The 17,034-nt window shown below is 35.0% G+C and overlaps 1 protein-coding gene across 19 annotated transcripts in view; it reads right to left on the bottom strand.

Annotated features, from left to right (window-relative positions):
- Positions 1-17,034, bottom strand: part of CCDC88A (coiled-coil domain containing 88A) — a 101,643-nt gene that overhangs the window by 4,271 nt on the left and 80,338 nt on the right. For 5 of the 19 annotated variants that reach the window (XM_080587475.1, XM_080587474.1, XM_080587473.1 and 2 more), the window contains exons 23-33: positions 16,379-16,565; positions 15,861-16,006; positions 15,145-15,237; positions 14,735-14,949; positions 10,712-10,795; positions 9,490-9,693; positions 9,101-9,172; positions 8,472-8,558; positions 8,040-8,120; positions 6,328-6,593; positions 29-4,658 (exon numbers count right to left, since the gene is read on the bottom strand). In XM_080587475.1, the coding sequence (XP_080443601.1) occupies positions 3,642-4,658; positions 6,328-6,593; positions 8,040-8,120; positions 8,472-8,558; positions 9,101-9,172; positions 9,490-9,693; positions 10,712-10,795; positions 14,735-14,949; positions 15,145-15,237; positions 15,861-16,006; positions 16,379-16,565 (2,452 nt within the window). In that variant the 3' untranslated portion in view covers positions 29-3,641. Of the gene's footprint in view, positions 1-28; positions 4,659-6,327; positions 6,594-8,039; positions 8,121-8,471; positions 8,559-9,100; positions 9,173-9,489; positions 9,694-10,711; positions 10,796-14,734; positions 14,950-15,144; positions 15,238-15,860; positions 16,007-16,378; positions 16,566-17,034 lie in introns of those variants that run through there. The other 14 variants (XM_080587465.1, XM_080587466.1, XM_080587479.1 and 11 more) reach the window with 11 other exon arrangements.

Below are 17,034 nucleotides of genomic sequence, written 5' to 3'. Positions count from 1 at the left end.
AACCCTCATGCATTAAAATACATTCTACTTATTAGTAGAGCAAAAGGATATACAAACACTTTTTTTTTTTTTGGTAAGAGGAAAGGACAGACAAGAGGGACAGAAGAATAATTCGAAGCACCTACTCAATTATACTCATTAAAATTCATCTTAGCATTTAGAATAATCAGATATTATTTTCAAAGCCACAATCACATATACTTAACTGTGATATACATTAACCCTATATTTCTGCCTGTATGAAAAGGAAAAACATCATATTTAATCAAGATTGACTGAACTTAGCTGAGAACTGAACTCTTCTTTGTCTTTTTTATCTGCTAAATGTTTACGGAAATGCTCACATTCAATTCAGAAAAGCCGTAAATTATCTTTGCATGCAACAGCTGAACATGCAAAATGCAGTATCTCGGTTTACTATTCACTTAAAGCAAAGCATCAAGCAAACATTTAACTGCAAGCAAATTATTGAACCTGAACAACAAAACCTTCTTTGGCTGGCAGCCACTATTTAGTGTTTATAATTACCATGCAAATTCCTAACATCATTTTTAAAGGCAACAGGGACCAAGAAATGAGCAAGCGCATTTGGGTTTTACAGTTAGCCACCTGAATGGCCAAGGAGCAGCAGTGACCAGATCTGAAAGGAATTTCACAGACTCTTCCACTACCTGTGCACAAACCAACAGACATCCATGATGTATGTATGCATTGTTAATGTGTAAAGACCAAAAAATGGACAAAAAATAATCCTTTTTATACATGAGAATATTTCATATATAATAAACAAAAGCTGACAATTTTTTTTCAGAGACATTAAAAAAATCCCATGCTTTTGGTGCTGCAGTGGTGCAAGTATAGGAGCACAAAAATTATTATCCTCAGAACTGAAATGTAATTCATTACAACTTTATAATACAATTCCAAATAGTAGCTTGAGTTGGACAAGATTATCAAGAACTCCTGTAAGAGGACATGAGGCACTAGTGTTCGATGACACTAGCATTCAGTTATACTGAAGCCCTTTGTATTAGCAAAAGCAGCTGTTCTAATGCTGCTCCCTCCTTCCCTGGCATAATGCAAGACACAGGCTTTAAAGGCATTCACTATCAGGTATAAATATACACTATCAGACTTGTTTTGTGTGTGGAAGTTTAGTGCTGTGAAAAGAAATGAAACAATGCAAACAAGTGCTCTGTGAGCAGTGCCAGGAAAAAAAAAAAACAACTTTTTTTTGATGCCCTCAAAACAAGCTTTTAAGCATTCTCCCCGTGAAGTTAAATTTCTCTTTAGATTGGCCTTGCTCATTACAACCGGGGACCGGGGCTTGTGCTGGGAAGTTAATAAACATGTATCTGGACACAATATTGCTATTTTTTGTAGCTGTGATAGTCTAAGGGCCTAAGCAAGGTAAGGCTTGCACACACGAGAGAACAGCATGCTTGAAATCTTATCCCATTTCTCAAACAGCAGCAACCAATTTAAATAGAAGATACTGTCTCTAGCTACAAACCTTCTTCTGATCATCATTAGAAGTTTTGCTGCAAGGCACAACCTTGCAATCAGTTAAGCCAAAAAAAAAAAAGATACTGAAAGCATGAGTTTACAGCGCGTACTGTCAGAGCTAAAAAGATTTTCTCTAATTTCTCAACTTACAAAACATAGTATGAATGTGTCACTTCAGATAACAGCACTATTCATCTCAAAACTAATTCAAACACATCTGTGGATTACAGAAATGAAGATGAATGATCTGACCCAAATCAGAGTAAAACGCATATGAAATTAAGATTCTGCTTCAGATTTTGGATCTTGTGTTTGTTTTTTTTTTTTTTTTTTTTTGAAAAGGTGAAATAATTTTAGAGGCAATGATACAGCAATGATTAGCAGCACATGGTGGACAATGATGAACTGAAAATTTTCTCAGCCCAATAATAATGGATGCCTGCAAACATGGTAAAGGATAGCTGTTGTATTTTGAAACAATGAGTTTGCCCTCCACAGAATGTGTTTAAAACATCCATTTTTTTTCCCCATCTTGAAAACTAGTTGAAGCTCAGGAAAGGGTTACCTCTGCACTTTGTTAACAATTCTGCTGTATGAAATGGAGATTCTAGAGACTTAACAACACATACAATGTCTGCTGCTTTCCCTCAAGGAACTGTATTTCTGCAGTACTTCTACCCCTCCTTAGTTAAATGTGAAGGAATTGAAGTGCAACTCATGCAGCAGTACCATGACTGCCACAAAACTGCTGGCAAAATAAATTCAATTGGAAAAAATCAGAATAGGGTATTTGTTATTTCCAATTAAGTATTTTTCCTTTATATATATATATATATATATATTTCATAGCCCATGTAATTTTGAGCTGCAACTGTCAGTAACTATTTCCTCTCAAAAAAAGCACCGACGTCTAAAACCTTATGGAATTATAGCTTGAGTATGGCACAATTTTAATCCGTTGTTTATCATTGCAAAGTTTCAAGCAATTGCTTGAAATAGTGGCTTATTAAGTAATTACTTTTCAACATTTAATTCCAGGTGACCAGCTAAACAGTAATGAGTTATTCACTTAAGCATGCTTATATTCCTATAATTTGGTAAGCAAATTTTAAATTATTTGGCTTCTGCAGCACTAATATTTAACACAGTTTTTGTTATTGTTGCACCTTGTTTTCTATTACATGAGCGTTACTTATAGTAAGAAGAAAAAATGAATTTCCACCATAATCAGTACAAGTTTTTATTACCATACATCACCCGGAGTCTCAGATAACTGTGTTACTTGACTCCTACTGAACAGCGTACCTCACCACATTTGTACACCAGACGTGGAAAAAACACTGCATATGAAAGGGAAACGGTGGAAAGGGTCATTTTATCATTGCAAGTGCTGCACACTGTTTACCTCTTAAGAATTATCATTTATGTTTAGGATTATGAATGTTAATTGTAGTTACTTATTAAAATATTTGAATGTTAATCTGAACAAGGATGCATATCTGTTGTGCAAGGTAAGTCATTGAATTATTGGGCTATAACTTGTTCCACGTGCAGAGTGACACACTGGACGTGGCAGAAATGTTAAGAGTGAGATACTGAAATCTCTCTAAATGAAATGCTAATGAAAAGAAGCATTTTTGAAAGAAGGAAAAAAAATGCATTTCTACTCCGAATACATAATCAACATATTACTGATGCATCTGAAAGCACGAACACAACTGAAAAGTACTGTCTTGGACCAAAAATTACGTAATTCACTGTGCCGCTTTTGGCGATGCAGCATGCAACTGGTTTAACATGCATTCAGTTACGTACAGGAGGAAAAAAAACAAAATATTTGTAATGGATGACAAATTAAATATAGCTTGTATTATAAAGAATTTTAAAGGCATGCAAAATATACACAGTGCAATTAACGTTTCATGCAAACTTTGGTGAAATTACAATTTTACATTCGAATACATGCTAGAGTACACAGCTGAACTTTGTGTCACTGTTCTCAGAAAAAACAACAACCCATAGATCTAAAAGCAAATCACTTTTTCATTGTAGTGAAATTTTTTATAAATCCAGTGGACATTGAAAAAAAATCCTATGTCATATATGATTATATATTTAAAAATACAATTTTCTTTTCAGACACAACCATACTCATACCACACAGTTTTATTATCTTCAGAAACGAGCAGCGGGGGTTCAGCCTCACTAGTGGTTACACAGGTGGTAGGAGCAAATTCACTAGTTAGAGCTGACCGTAGGTCACTATGATCAGATTTCTGATTAGCTGAAGGCTGTTCTTGACTTTTCAGTACAGATCTAAATGTTGACAGGTTCGCCTGATCAGTTTTTGATGCAGACCTTGGAGGCAATCCACTTATATTACTAACTAATTCAGTGTTAAGGGATAAAAATGGATGAGCCACAGTAAATGATCTTGTGCTATCATTGCCAGATACACTGACTTTATCATTAAACACATTTGTGCTTAAAGTTTTCTCATGAAAATTTGACCTTTCCATCCTTGGAGTCTTAGGCACATCAAAGTTACATCCTAAATTACGTGGTTTAACTGTATTAGCTGCATCACTTTGTGGAACACAATCTATTCTGTAAGCCACACAGTGCAAAACGTTAGGGGATAACTGATGTGCTGAGTACTCACTAGATGTTGCTGGAACGCTTCTGTCAGCGGTGGATGGCGCTGGATCAACTGAAACAGGTTGCCTAATATCCTTAGACAAAAAATCATGAATGCTTGTCCTTCGAGTAGTTCCTTCTGCTGTAGAAATTACGCTGCTTGCACGAGGTAAGGTAGCATAAGGATTGCAATCTCTTGATTGTCGCTGTGATACAGTTGCTTGCATCTTTTCTTTAACTGATTTGGTCTTCCCTTGAGTGCCTGATGTAAATTTTATTGGAGAGCTAGTAAAGTAGGCATCTTCAGTTTTACGGAAGCTGGGCCTTACAAGTTGTTCTGGTTTAATGGATCGTCCATCTGAGAAATCAACTGTATTTTTTACGCTTAACGACCTCACAATACCACAACCAGCAGATGCCTGTTTTCTTAGCTTTTCCTTTCCTGTCAGCTCAGCAGACTCAGATAAACTTTTCATTACTTCATCTAAAAGATTCTCTTCACTTGCAGATTTCATCTGTCAAAAATATGAAATGTCTTATAAATTCATAATTTCTAATTTTGACTTTTCCTTAAGCAATCTTCATGGACATAAAAAAAATATTCTAAAATATTTTAAAAAATTCTCAGAACTGTAAGTGGTATTATAACGTAAATGTTTAGAGTACACATTGATGAGTTTTCTGTACAGGTTACCTACAAGCAAGTACTTTGAAAACTAGGTGTCAGAGATATCACAAGTACCTGGAATTAGCTCCCGTAATACTGAATAATCCAGTAAATCAGAAGTTGAAAACTTCAAGTTCATCTTCTCACTCACTTTCCCTCTGCCATCACCCATCGATAATTTGCTAAGCAAATTCATATGTGCTATTATTTTAACTTATACTGATAATATGAAGCTAAAAGCTTACATTCTCTACATATTCAAATAATAAAGACAAGAATCTTAGGAAGTAATACAAAGCACATAACCTTGGTGCCTTAATTTGGATCAGCTGGTTTTCAAACTTCTCTTTTTGGAGAAAAGACTTCAGAAATATAAAAATAAGTTTTCAGTGAATACTATTCACAGACTCAGAGAAAGACTTCAGTCTTTCAAAATGGTAAAGGGGACAATTTGGAAAAAAGTTTTAAGCTAAGATTATTAAGGAAAGGCTCTAGCAGAAGGGTGAAGAGAGATCTCTTGAAGAGCCGCCTTCCAGCCCGAATTATTCTGCGATGCTATGAAAGGGATTTTGTGATTCCTGAACAGCAGTAGACTGACTTGATGACTCAGGTTGTTTCTTTAAGTTCTATTTCCAGAACTGTCTAATGCTAAAGGATAATAAAAGTAATAATGGTAATTCTCTTGCCAGAGAAATCACAAGCGATACATAATTTTAAGTAGCTAACAAAAAATCCAGTGACCTGTTCCAGATTCAAGTCATGGACTATGCTAATCAATTCAGCTACGAATATGTATGTTTCCATTATAATTGTGTAGTTAAAAATAGATGGAGTCTGATCCTTATTCTCGATAGGCCCTAGCCTCAGTAACTAATTTGCTTTACCCTAGTGGACATCTAGGCTTAGGACAGATCTGCTTGAGAACTAGTGATGAAGAAATTAGAATACTGGCAGAGACGTGATTGATTCTGAGCTTCTAACAAACCTTCAGTGATTTAGAGAAACATTGTCTTATTCCTTCCAGATTTCAATCAGCTCGATGGTCAGGTGTTTAGGTGTTTTGCCCAACAGAGTTAAAAAAAAAAAACCCTTTATCTATATCTGTACATATATCTGTATATATCTTCCTTTCTGTTAATATAAGACAAATCTGACAATAGCTACTACTGAAGTCAGTGGCTGAACTGGAAGGTGAAAAGTAAATTTCCTTTGAGTTTATGGTCTTCCATCTAAACTCTGGTGAGTGAGTGTACCATGCATCAGTACACTGGATAATTTTGTGCAGTGGAGATTGACTTTCTCACCTAATTCAGCACCCTAGAAAGAGTGAAGCTGCAAAATTCCAAACTGATATTTATGTAATACAACAAGTAGAGTTCACCAGGATACAGTCCACACTAGTACTAAATGTACGCATAACCAGAACCTCTACAAAGTTTTAAAGCAATTCTACACGCTTTAAGTACTCTATTAATTCTGTAGCCATACATGGCGTAGGAAGTAGTTTTTAAACTAACCTCGCTTGAGGTACTTTTGTTGCTTTCTTCTAAAAACTGCTGCAGGGTAACAACTTCACTTCCAGGAGAACCGTTTTTGATCTGTTTTCCACGACTATCCAGTGTTTCGGGTGTTCTTTGCTGGAGCACAGGACTAGACCTTGTATGACCTTTCAAATACTGAATAGGACTGCTGCTGCTGCTAGACCAAGCCTCGTGTTCATGCAACAGACTAAATTCTCCACTGCTGTGACTTTGCGGCCTGCTTTGATTGTTAACCACACCTGCTTTTGGAGTAAACAGTATTAAATATCCCGTAACAAAAATATATGAAAGCTGTTAGTATAACCTTACCCAAATTTGAACACTTTCACATTCAGTTAAAGGTAATTCCATTTAGAATACTTAAAAAAAAAAAAAGAAATCTAGTTGTCTTATATTGCTCAAACCAAATATGAGTACAATTTCACTCCCCTGATTTACCTCTTACGGCTTTTTCAACATGACATAATAGCTTTTGAATAAAAACTACCTTTACAATGTGAACCACTATCTACATAACATTGTATTCTGTGAGGCCAAACGTATGCCTCCATTCTTGTTCAGCATGACTGTGAAGTACACATTTTAATGTACTGTAAATGAGTTTTACATTAAATGAAATACAAAAGATGGAATGCAAAACAAGTATTGTCTTCAACATGGTTTTTCAACAAGAACAATTTTAGAATGTTCATTCTCCAACAGTTTCTCCCATTACTTCTAGTTTATTACAGCTGTTACCTGAAGGAGGCACGTGGCATTAAACGCACAATAAATTCTACAACACCATTTCTGCTTGTTTTTCAATAATTGCAAATTGCTTAGAAAATGCTGATGAAAAAATCAAGTATTTCCTATTTCATGTTACTCCTGGGAAATGAAGTAAAGTTTGAAGAACAATAAATTGTTTACAGAAGAAATTTCTAATACTTTATATGAACTAGGGCATGGACTACCTTAAAGAATTCTTTGTAAAAGGGATTAATCAAACAGAAAAAAAATGACTAAAAATCTTAAGCTAACATTCAGCTCTCAATTTCCAAACAGATATTGTTTTAAAAATGTAAGTCACAAACATTAAATGGATCTCGAATTGGCAGTGGTTTACATACAATGGTCTCCAACTAATAATAATTTTTAAAAAACTTGTTGAATGTCTATTACAAAAAAGTATGTCAAGGCTAATAATATATGGAATTTAGAAAATATTGCCAAATCAAGGAATGTTATTAATCTTTTAAAATCAAAACACAACCATTTGCAGGACAGTATTACATAGACCATTTGTGTGTTTTGTGTTGTATACCATACAACTTTACAGCAGCAGTGCACAGATGTTTGGATGCTAGGAGAAAAAGCAGAGTAACTTCTCTGTTTAGAAATACAAGATTTTAACATAATTTGGGGGGGGAGTTCTTATTGTGCAAGATTGTTACTTTGTAAGCTTTGGCTTGAAATAGTTTGAAACTCACATGGCAGTATCATCATTTGAAAATCTATTAAAAATCTAAGTTCTAATACTTGTATCCTTTCCTAATTTGGGGAACAAAGGCTGTGGTATAAAAGTGCCTAAACAAAAAAACATGCTATGTTGTTTTTTTCATTTTTGTTGTTTTGTTTTTAACCCATATAGACAATCCTACAAAGAGTAATGGAAATGAAGCATGTATGTAAATTCACCTACAGCATACCTTTGACTTCATGGAGTGAAGCATTGTTATTGCTATTGCTAGTGGATGTTCTGCCACTATCAAGGCTGGCTGGTCTGGAAGCTAAATGGAAAATTAGGAGATACCATGATGAACAAAATTTTAGCAGATGACACGGTACCTTTACATTCTGATCACAGAATGCTCTGAGGCAGGAATCATGCACTATTTCACAGGCTGAGCATGCCCATTGTCAACAAAGTGGTTTCTTACAGATCAGAAAGCGAAGGGATTTCCAGGCAGTCCAAGAGGACACTTTAGAAAAGGGCACTACAGGAATAGTAAGGTACAAGGGAGAGGAAGAGAGAAATAGAGTGTACATTTAGAATTGAAACAGATTGGTTAGTGGGAAACCAGGATTTTACAGGTGAAAGGACTGGCATGCAGAAAGCTGCTTGTGATTAGGTCACTTACAACAGATTTGACAAGGAACCTTGCACATTGTTGAAATGCCACGAACAGGAGGAGCAAGAGCATCTGCACAGTTAATGTCCTGTACTCCTATCCAATACAAGGGAAATGCACTGTTATTATCTTCAAAAATGTTTATTGCTCATACTAATTTCAAGTATTTTTAGAAGAGTTAAAACTTCACTTATTACAGCTTTCACTTCATAGCTTTGCTTGAAGGAACATGTCATGATTTTATAAAATATGGTACATGATAAATTTACATTTCACTGAACAATAAACATTGGAAAAGCTGGCCAGATTTCAATTTTTTATTTTTTTTAAACATTGGAATTGTAATAATGATTTTATTTTACTATCAAATCCAAATACATTTTTAAAAGGCAAAAAAATTTGATCCTGTTCAGATGCACTTCATAGATACTTTCTACTGGAGATATAGAATATCTGATAGTATTTAAGAAGAAAAGATAGTACAAGCAATAATCTGAAGAAATGATGTTATACATTCAAGAGGTATGCAAATCACATAAAACATGCTCACTCATAATTATACCATTCACGTTTTTTTAGACCTTATTCACATTCACATAATATATCCTTAAGTCATTTAATTAAAATTCACATCTTACCCTGAACTCTTGATCCTGTACTAGAATCATCACTAATACCTTGTGGACTTACATCTTCAAAGGATGTAGTATCTATACACAGAGACATAAAAACAGATGTAAAATAAAATAGATTATAGGCGTATTTATTTCATCATCTAAAAAATATATTAAAATAATCGTCAAAGAGTTTTATTTATGTAACATTTTGTAGGAATAATCCTGAAACGTTTTGTAACTGCAGTTAATAAACCTGTTCAGTATCTTATCACTGGAATTCAATTATTCAGGTTGCCTTTTTTTTTAATTATTTTTTTCTACAAAATGAAAATATAAGTAAGTAAAATGAAGATTTATAGGAAATTGCTGTTACACAGACACATCATGGTGCAAAAAGCTTCTACCTATACCTTTATTATTTAGCAACTGCTTGGATCTGAAGCCTGTAGAAGAGTTGACAGCTGCAAAGTTGATAGCTGTAGTAGAGAAGGCCATAGCTCCCAATTCTTTTCTCCTTTTACCCGCAGATATATCATCAGGACCCTCCAGATGCTCAGAACTACCTGTCCATTGTCCTCCTGCTAGGACCATGGACTGCACCAGGTCATTCATGGCTGGGATGCAAATGAAAGCAAATGATCAGCATGGTCAATGTATTTGCTTTTGTTCTTATCTTGTATTGCAAAATGTTTGACAGTTTTCTAAGCATTATAGCGTATAGAGTACTGCAAGGTACAAACACAAGATCATCCACGTTATAACATGCAATCAGCTCAATGAATGAGAAGTGTTGTAAGTCAGAGACTTCTCTGAATTCAGTATGGTTCTTTAAACTGATTTTATTAGGCATAGTCGTCATGCTTGTGCTGCAATGATATGCAATATATATGTTAGAAGCCTTGATATACTGTTTGCAATGATAAGATGGAATGAATAAGGATAAAACGGGCAAGGTGCTAACACAACTATGTCAACAATGACACGGGATCCTTGAACAGTGCAGGTTACTGCAGGGATATTGTATTTTACATAACAAATAAAAAGATCTGAAAAAGATGACTTCTGATGACATTCACCTTTACTTTGCAAAGACAGAAAATTATCCACTACTCTTGAAAAAGTAAAATAAAGTAAAACAAATCAATACAACATTTTGGCAACAACAACTGATGAATACTTGAAGAGTGACAGACCACCATACAGCCTTGCACTACTTTTTCTACACTTTCTTTAAACAAAAAAATTGCAGCAATTTCTGAAGGCTTATGAAATGTGTAATTTAGAACTACTGATGTTAACACAGTGCACTGTAAATTTATATACACAAATGTGTATATAGACAAATATGTATACAAATACATGTAATCACAATGCACTGAATATATATATGTATGTGTGTGCTTGTGCATGTAAATGTGTGGGTACATGTGTGTGCACATATGCACATATATAAGGTATTCAGTGCCAAGGTTTAAAAAAAGAAAAAGCTCCAGCTCCTTGTATAGTAGCAGGACTTGCACATTGCAAAATAGGAGGAAAAATAAAGCGCAGTCCAGGGAGAGGTTAGTGAAAAATTAGTAATGGAAGCCAGTGTAGCCATTTAAAAGAAGCTGAACTGTCATAAAGTCTTACACATGGAGCGACGGTAGAAGGCCTTCATTTTGTCTTTTTCCTTCGGTCTGTTCCTCAAAAAGGGCAGTCTTTTCAGTGCAACCACTTTTATGTCATAGCATGAGGAAAAACGGAAACAGGGAAATGAAAGAAAAAAAGGGAGAAGAACAGATGGAAGTTAAATGTTGAAACTAAGGACAGAAATGAATGTCTGAGTTTAAGCTATGTATGCTATGCTAAAAACTATCACTCTCATGCTTCTGTGTGACAATGAAATATGAAAACTACACCAAAATATGAAAACTACACTATGAAAACTTTAATATACTCAGAAATGCACCGAAAATAATGGTGAAGAGTGTAACACAGTTTGAAAGTCCTAACTACCATCATGAAAAACTAAACACAAGTGCTTTGCAGATTATAAAAATTGACTGTAATTTTTTTTACTGTGAAAAATGTATTTCTTGAACATAAAGAAAAATGTGAAGCAGAAAAAGTTCAAAATGAAAGTAATCAAGTATAAACTATACTTTAAAATATGAACATATCACTATTTTTTGAGAATAACTTTTGTAATTTTTTGCCCATTGTCTACAGCAGGAAACAATCTTCATTTGTTGTATTTTTTGCTTATTACTAATTTTGATCACTTACTGTCTTCTTGAAAAATTACATGGACCTTATGCTCAAATAACAATGTTTACTTGCACACTGATTTTAGTATTTTACTGAAATACCTGTAAATCAAATCAAACCTGTAATTAGAAAAATAAAATAAAAATGTATTGGCTGGAATGATATACACCAATTCTTTGACTGAAAGAATACCAAAGATTCAAAAAAAAAAAATAGCAAAAGAAAATCCAAATGTGAGTGTTACTGCTATATTTTAGGAAGGATAAAGGAAAGTTAAAACAACATATAATTACAGGAGTTAAAATTTCAAGTAGTAATAAAAGATGGGGAGTGGGAGGGGGAAATCACACATTAATCTTGTCCTTAGGTTCAGTTATTCTCCATTAGTAACTGATTACTGGCAGACACCTGCATCTGGAAGCATCAGGTAAACGTGTCAGCTGACTGTGAAGTATACAGGAGCCACATGCAAAAAATTAGGATATAAAGATCCAGGAAGAAACAAAAAATGGAATTATTGAGAAATTCTTATTTATGCAAATGTGAAAGCAGTGTAGAACAATCTATCAGCCCAGGAGCTGCTTATTTTACCTCCCTGAAGTGACTTTTCAGGACACATGCTTTGTCATTTACTTTTGTTTTCTACTCAGCCAATGGCTTGTTATACAGCCATTTCTGTTTTATACAGGAGTACATATATACATATACATTTACGAGTGCACATGAACTACCTTGAAACAAATACCCCTCTCCATCACATTATTCTGTGTTAGCACTTAGAACAAGCAGTCTACAATGCTATGTAGTCTTCAAGCAGCAGGCAGTAGTCCAAGTCAAACCAGAGCAATACCACGCTGGGCAGCCCAATATATTTCTATTACTTCCACAAGGATGAGATGTGTCTGCTACTGGTACTATTAAAAGACGACAGGCTGAGTAACAGCCTTAATTCCTTGGAATGCTGTTGCCAATCTGAAACACCTGAAGTGGAAGCTCAGAAAAGTAATCCGTTTTTCTCCACAAAAAAAAATAAATTCCACTTGCTTGCCTTGAGTTTTCTATGCAAAAGCTCAGAATGGTATCCATCCCCTCCAAGAGGAAAGGCTCTGCAGAAACCAGATGTCAGGTCCACAGCACTCACCTGATTCAATCACTGAATACAGATGTGAAAAGCAAAGGTGAAACCCTGCAGTCAGGAGCATCCAGCATTCACACTGCTTGCATGGTTTTACCAGTGCTGCAAATGTTCCCAGCCATACAGGCAGCCCCTCATTTGAGAGTACCTCTGGAAACAAAGAGCTTCAAGCACTCTGTGAGCAGATGAAAACAATCTCAGGTGCTGTCTTCCTTTTTCAACAGCATAACCTTGATCTTTGCACCAAGATCACCTGTCTTTCTAAGAGAACAGGTCTCTTGAAAACATCTGCATGAGAGTGTCCTGTATTAGGAAAACACTCTGTCTCCACTATCTTCAAAAGAAAAAAATCTACAGATTTCACATAGCTAATTATTTATCAGTCGTGGTAGCAGAGTAATACATTTGGACATCCATATCTCCTCACCTCCTCTGACAGAGGTTAAGGGATAGGAAATCTTTATGTCACAAAGATCATTAGAGGACAAAGAATAACATAGCTTTTGAGAGCACCACTGATTTGTGTCACTGGCTGCAGTCTGGGGAATGAAAATTACCTTCTCTTGCTTCCTGAAGGATACAGGAGGATTTTCCATCTCAACAGTTCCTGCTGGGACCACCTCCATTTGCAGACACAGGCGATCAGTGTGGACCAGAACCTGTCCCTTCCCTTGGTGCAGACTGCCTTCAGTCAGTGTGAAAAGCTACAACACCTGAGTAGTTGCTTAGACAGGGGGCAACTTCCTGATTTCCTTTCTTATAGTTTTTTGTTTTTTTTTTTCATGGAGGCCACTACTTAGAGAATAGAAAGTAGCCACAGTATCATGGTATTTAGGATTTACAATCATTCTAAAAGAAGAAGAAATAGACTGCAAAATGTGTACCACTACTGGTTCTTTTCACACTGACATATTCTAGTCCTAACTCTGTGAGACACAGACTGTCTCAGTAAGATAGTCAGCACTGAACTGGCACCTAATTTATCCAAATTCTGTCCAAAAATATGGTTTCCATGGTGACGTGTAATGGAGGAAAGCTGGGATTCCGAATTAGATCAGCCCTTCCAGTTTGCACATAAATACACCGGGATTAAAAGGAACACGAACAAGGCCCATACAGTACAAAATTATTGAGGTCTGAAAAACTTCAAACTTCTTTTGAGGGTTAGCCACCGTTAACTTCAACCTTGGCTCTATCAAGAGGAAAAGTGCTTTGAGTGTAGCAGCAGCATACTCAGCTGCAAGGTCCCAAGTATCAATGCAAAGAATATTGTCACATAAAAGGGCCCTTCCAGACCATAAAATCGTTGATGCACCTGACCTGATCCAAAGCGTGCACACTGTTGATTCAAACACACTTGTAAACATTCGCTATAGCTTCAGTCAGTTCTGAACTCCGCAAGACTTCCAATTTACATTCCAAAAGCCACAGTTGTGCTTCTTTATTCAGAAGTACCTGTTTTGAATCTTTACATACCACCCTTAGGCTGAAAAATGCTAAGCTCCCCAAAACTGACAAGTTAGCAATGAAAGCAATAGTTTACCCTCAAACTTAAATTTTAATATTTAAAATAAATCACAACTCTGATTTAAAGTTTTCCTGAAATAGTGCTTTTAGTTGCCTTAAAGTTTATGTAGTAACCTTAAAAGAAAAAATACACCATAATAGCTTTAATCATTTTTAATACAGTAAATTCATAGCTGGCTCAAAAATATTGATATGATGTCTTGTGAAACCCAAGACATAAAACTTCCTATTGCATACTCAGCATCAAAAAACTTCATCACTGATTTTTTGTGATGCTGGAGAAACATCTTCAGACAGAAGATCTGTTTAGGATCTGAAGGATGGTAGCACAGCCACGGCTTGGAAAGCACTTTCAAAGACAAGGGGAAGGATTCATGCTGGGAGAAGAGGGAGAAACAAAATACGGTGCTTGTGGTGGTATCTGACAATCTATACAAAATTCTGTTCACCTGACACAGTAACACTACCTACTTCATCTTACCTAACTAAACATATTTTGACATCTTTATTTATAGCTGCAGAAATGCTAAAAAAAATAGCATCTGCCCATACACTCAAGCCTGCATGAAGTCAGTATAAATTTGTCACTAATGAGAAAATCCAGGCTCATTTCCTAAAGACTTTCAGAATTATCTGTAAAAAACCTCGAGAACTCATAGGTTTTCTCAGCACCATTTTTAAATATATCAAAAAAAAACATTTATCTGAGAAGTATTGAAAGAGAAATGTTCTGCTATACTCACTACTACTCTTTTTGGTTCCCAGGGTCTGGCCATCTTCAAGAGAATTTGAGCCCACTGAAGAACTATCTTGACTGTCCTGGTGGGGCAGCTGAAGAAATCCTTCACTGGATTCTGAACGGGTAGGCGTAAGGGTCACAGATTTCAAACGTTCTCGATTAGCATCCTTCTTGGATTTTATCAGCTTCTTCATCTTCAGAGCAATCCAGTTACCCCTTCTGTTATCAATAAGACAGTACATTTGTTGCATTTATAGTACATTACTTAGGTCTTCATATTTTTCCTAATTTGTATGCAAGAACAGACATGATTCTGCTCCTCTGAAGTTGAACAAAATCTTGTCTTTCAGACAGAACAGAATGGGTAATTGTGTTTTAGATTTGTGTTTATTTTTATACAATATTCATCACTACCTTCTTGGTGGAGATGGCTCATAAAATTTATACTGATCCATTATCTTCTCTTCCAATTTCTCCTTCTGTCGCCTTAATTCATTTAGCTTGTCACTGTAAACAGAAATTAATGATAATGTATGCTTGGAAAATGTATATATAACATGTGAGTAACATGATCCTCTGGATATGTTATCTGAAAGCTGTAGGTTTTCATGAGAAATTCTTACGTAACAGCTGTTTCTTATTGGAAAAAATCAAGAAAGTGAGATAAAGAAAACAAGCATTCTTCTGTTTAACACCACAATATATCATTATAAATATTTCCACTAGCTTTGTTTATTATACAACAGAAGTTTGCCTTTTTTTTATTTTTAGTAACAACGTGCACATGGGCTATACCAGAATCATTTACAAATATAGCATATTTTCTCTCAAATTCACTAAAAGGATTACAGTTTTCAAACAAATCTATCATCTCCGAATGGGGAATAAGTAACATTTTTATTAGACATTTCACCAATAATGAATGCAGTTGCACTCATCTTTCAGATCTAAAAATAAAATGCTCTTAGTTTTAATTATCTGCTTTTCACACATAATTTGTTATTTTAAGAACAGAAACACATGCTACTCCTGAAACATTAATTTCTATATACAATGAAAGTTGTTTTTTTTTTTTTTTAATATTATGTAACTGCCCTAATCACAGTAATTTAACTGGTTTTAAAACTCACATGTACTGCCTTTGCTCTACATGGAAGAGATCCTTGCTTTCCATATTCTGCTCAAGTAATGTTCTATTTTGTAGCATTAATGTCTGAATTTGATCTAGTAGATGTCTGTTTTCCTCCTCCAGATTTCCTTTAAGCTGGCTAAGCAGCTGTTAAAATAAATGAAATGGTATGTACATAACTATATGTGAGCATATTTCATACACAGATGATATTATCAAAAAAACTTAGGCCTACAATGTATTTAGACAGTCAAATCAAACAGAAAACTTAACAAAATCATGACTCAATGGGTAAAATCTTCTTTGATGCTTTAAATAACTTACAGTTTACCTAATACAAACTGCAATTTTTCTACTGCACGTACAACAGACAAATTCATTTGTCTTCAGACTCACGACGTTATCTATAATCCAAATGTCAAATTCTCAAGCACTTCATAAGATTTTATGAATCTGTAAATAAGCTTATACAAACATCACAACAATACCAGTCCTACAAACAGGATAATTGTCACATACCTCACATTGATTATTTAATTTGGTAGATGTAATATCCAGTTGTTGGTATTGTTCTCTAAGTTTAGAAAACTCAGCTTCTAATCGCGTTTGTTCTAGTTTAGAATTGTTCAATAATGTTTTCAGATTCTTATGATCAGTTTGCAGAACTTCATTCTCTCTTAAGAGTTGACTGTATGTATGAGCAAGCCTGGAATTAAAAGAGAACATAAAAGAATACATGCATGTAAAAGGAAATGTATTCATGACCCACACTCCCCCTGAAACATGAAACTTCCAGGCTTTGATGCTACTTCACAAAATACACGTAAGAATTTCTTGGTATCACATGCTGTAGGTAAGTTATCTGTAAATCTAAAATTCCTAGGTATGTATCAAGTCTTTACACAGTCTGGGTTCTCCAGATTTTTAAGAATAATTAGGATTTCTAAATGTGGACATAAAAACTAGTTTTAAGACATCACTTTTCAAAATATGAAATTCTCACAAAACAGCTAAGATTTCTTGCCAACACAAAAGAGTAACTAAATAGGAATGGTCCAAACCTTGGTAACTGCATAAGCTGTGTATGGACTCTTAGACTCCCTTTGCTCCTACCCAGCTCTGCCACGTCCCTTTCTAAAAACAATTTCCAGTTCCCACTAATTCTTCTCATACAA

Source organism: Anser brachyrhynchus, assembly GCF_964034855.1.
Source record: "Anser brachyrhynchus genome assembly, chromosome: 3".
Lineage (NCBI taxonomy): Eukaryota > Metazoa > Chordata > Aves > Anseriformes > Anatidae > Anser > Anser brachyrhynchus.
This window is presented reverse-complemented; position numbering and strand designations above follow the sequence as displayed.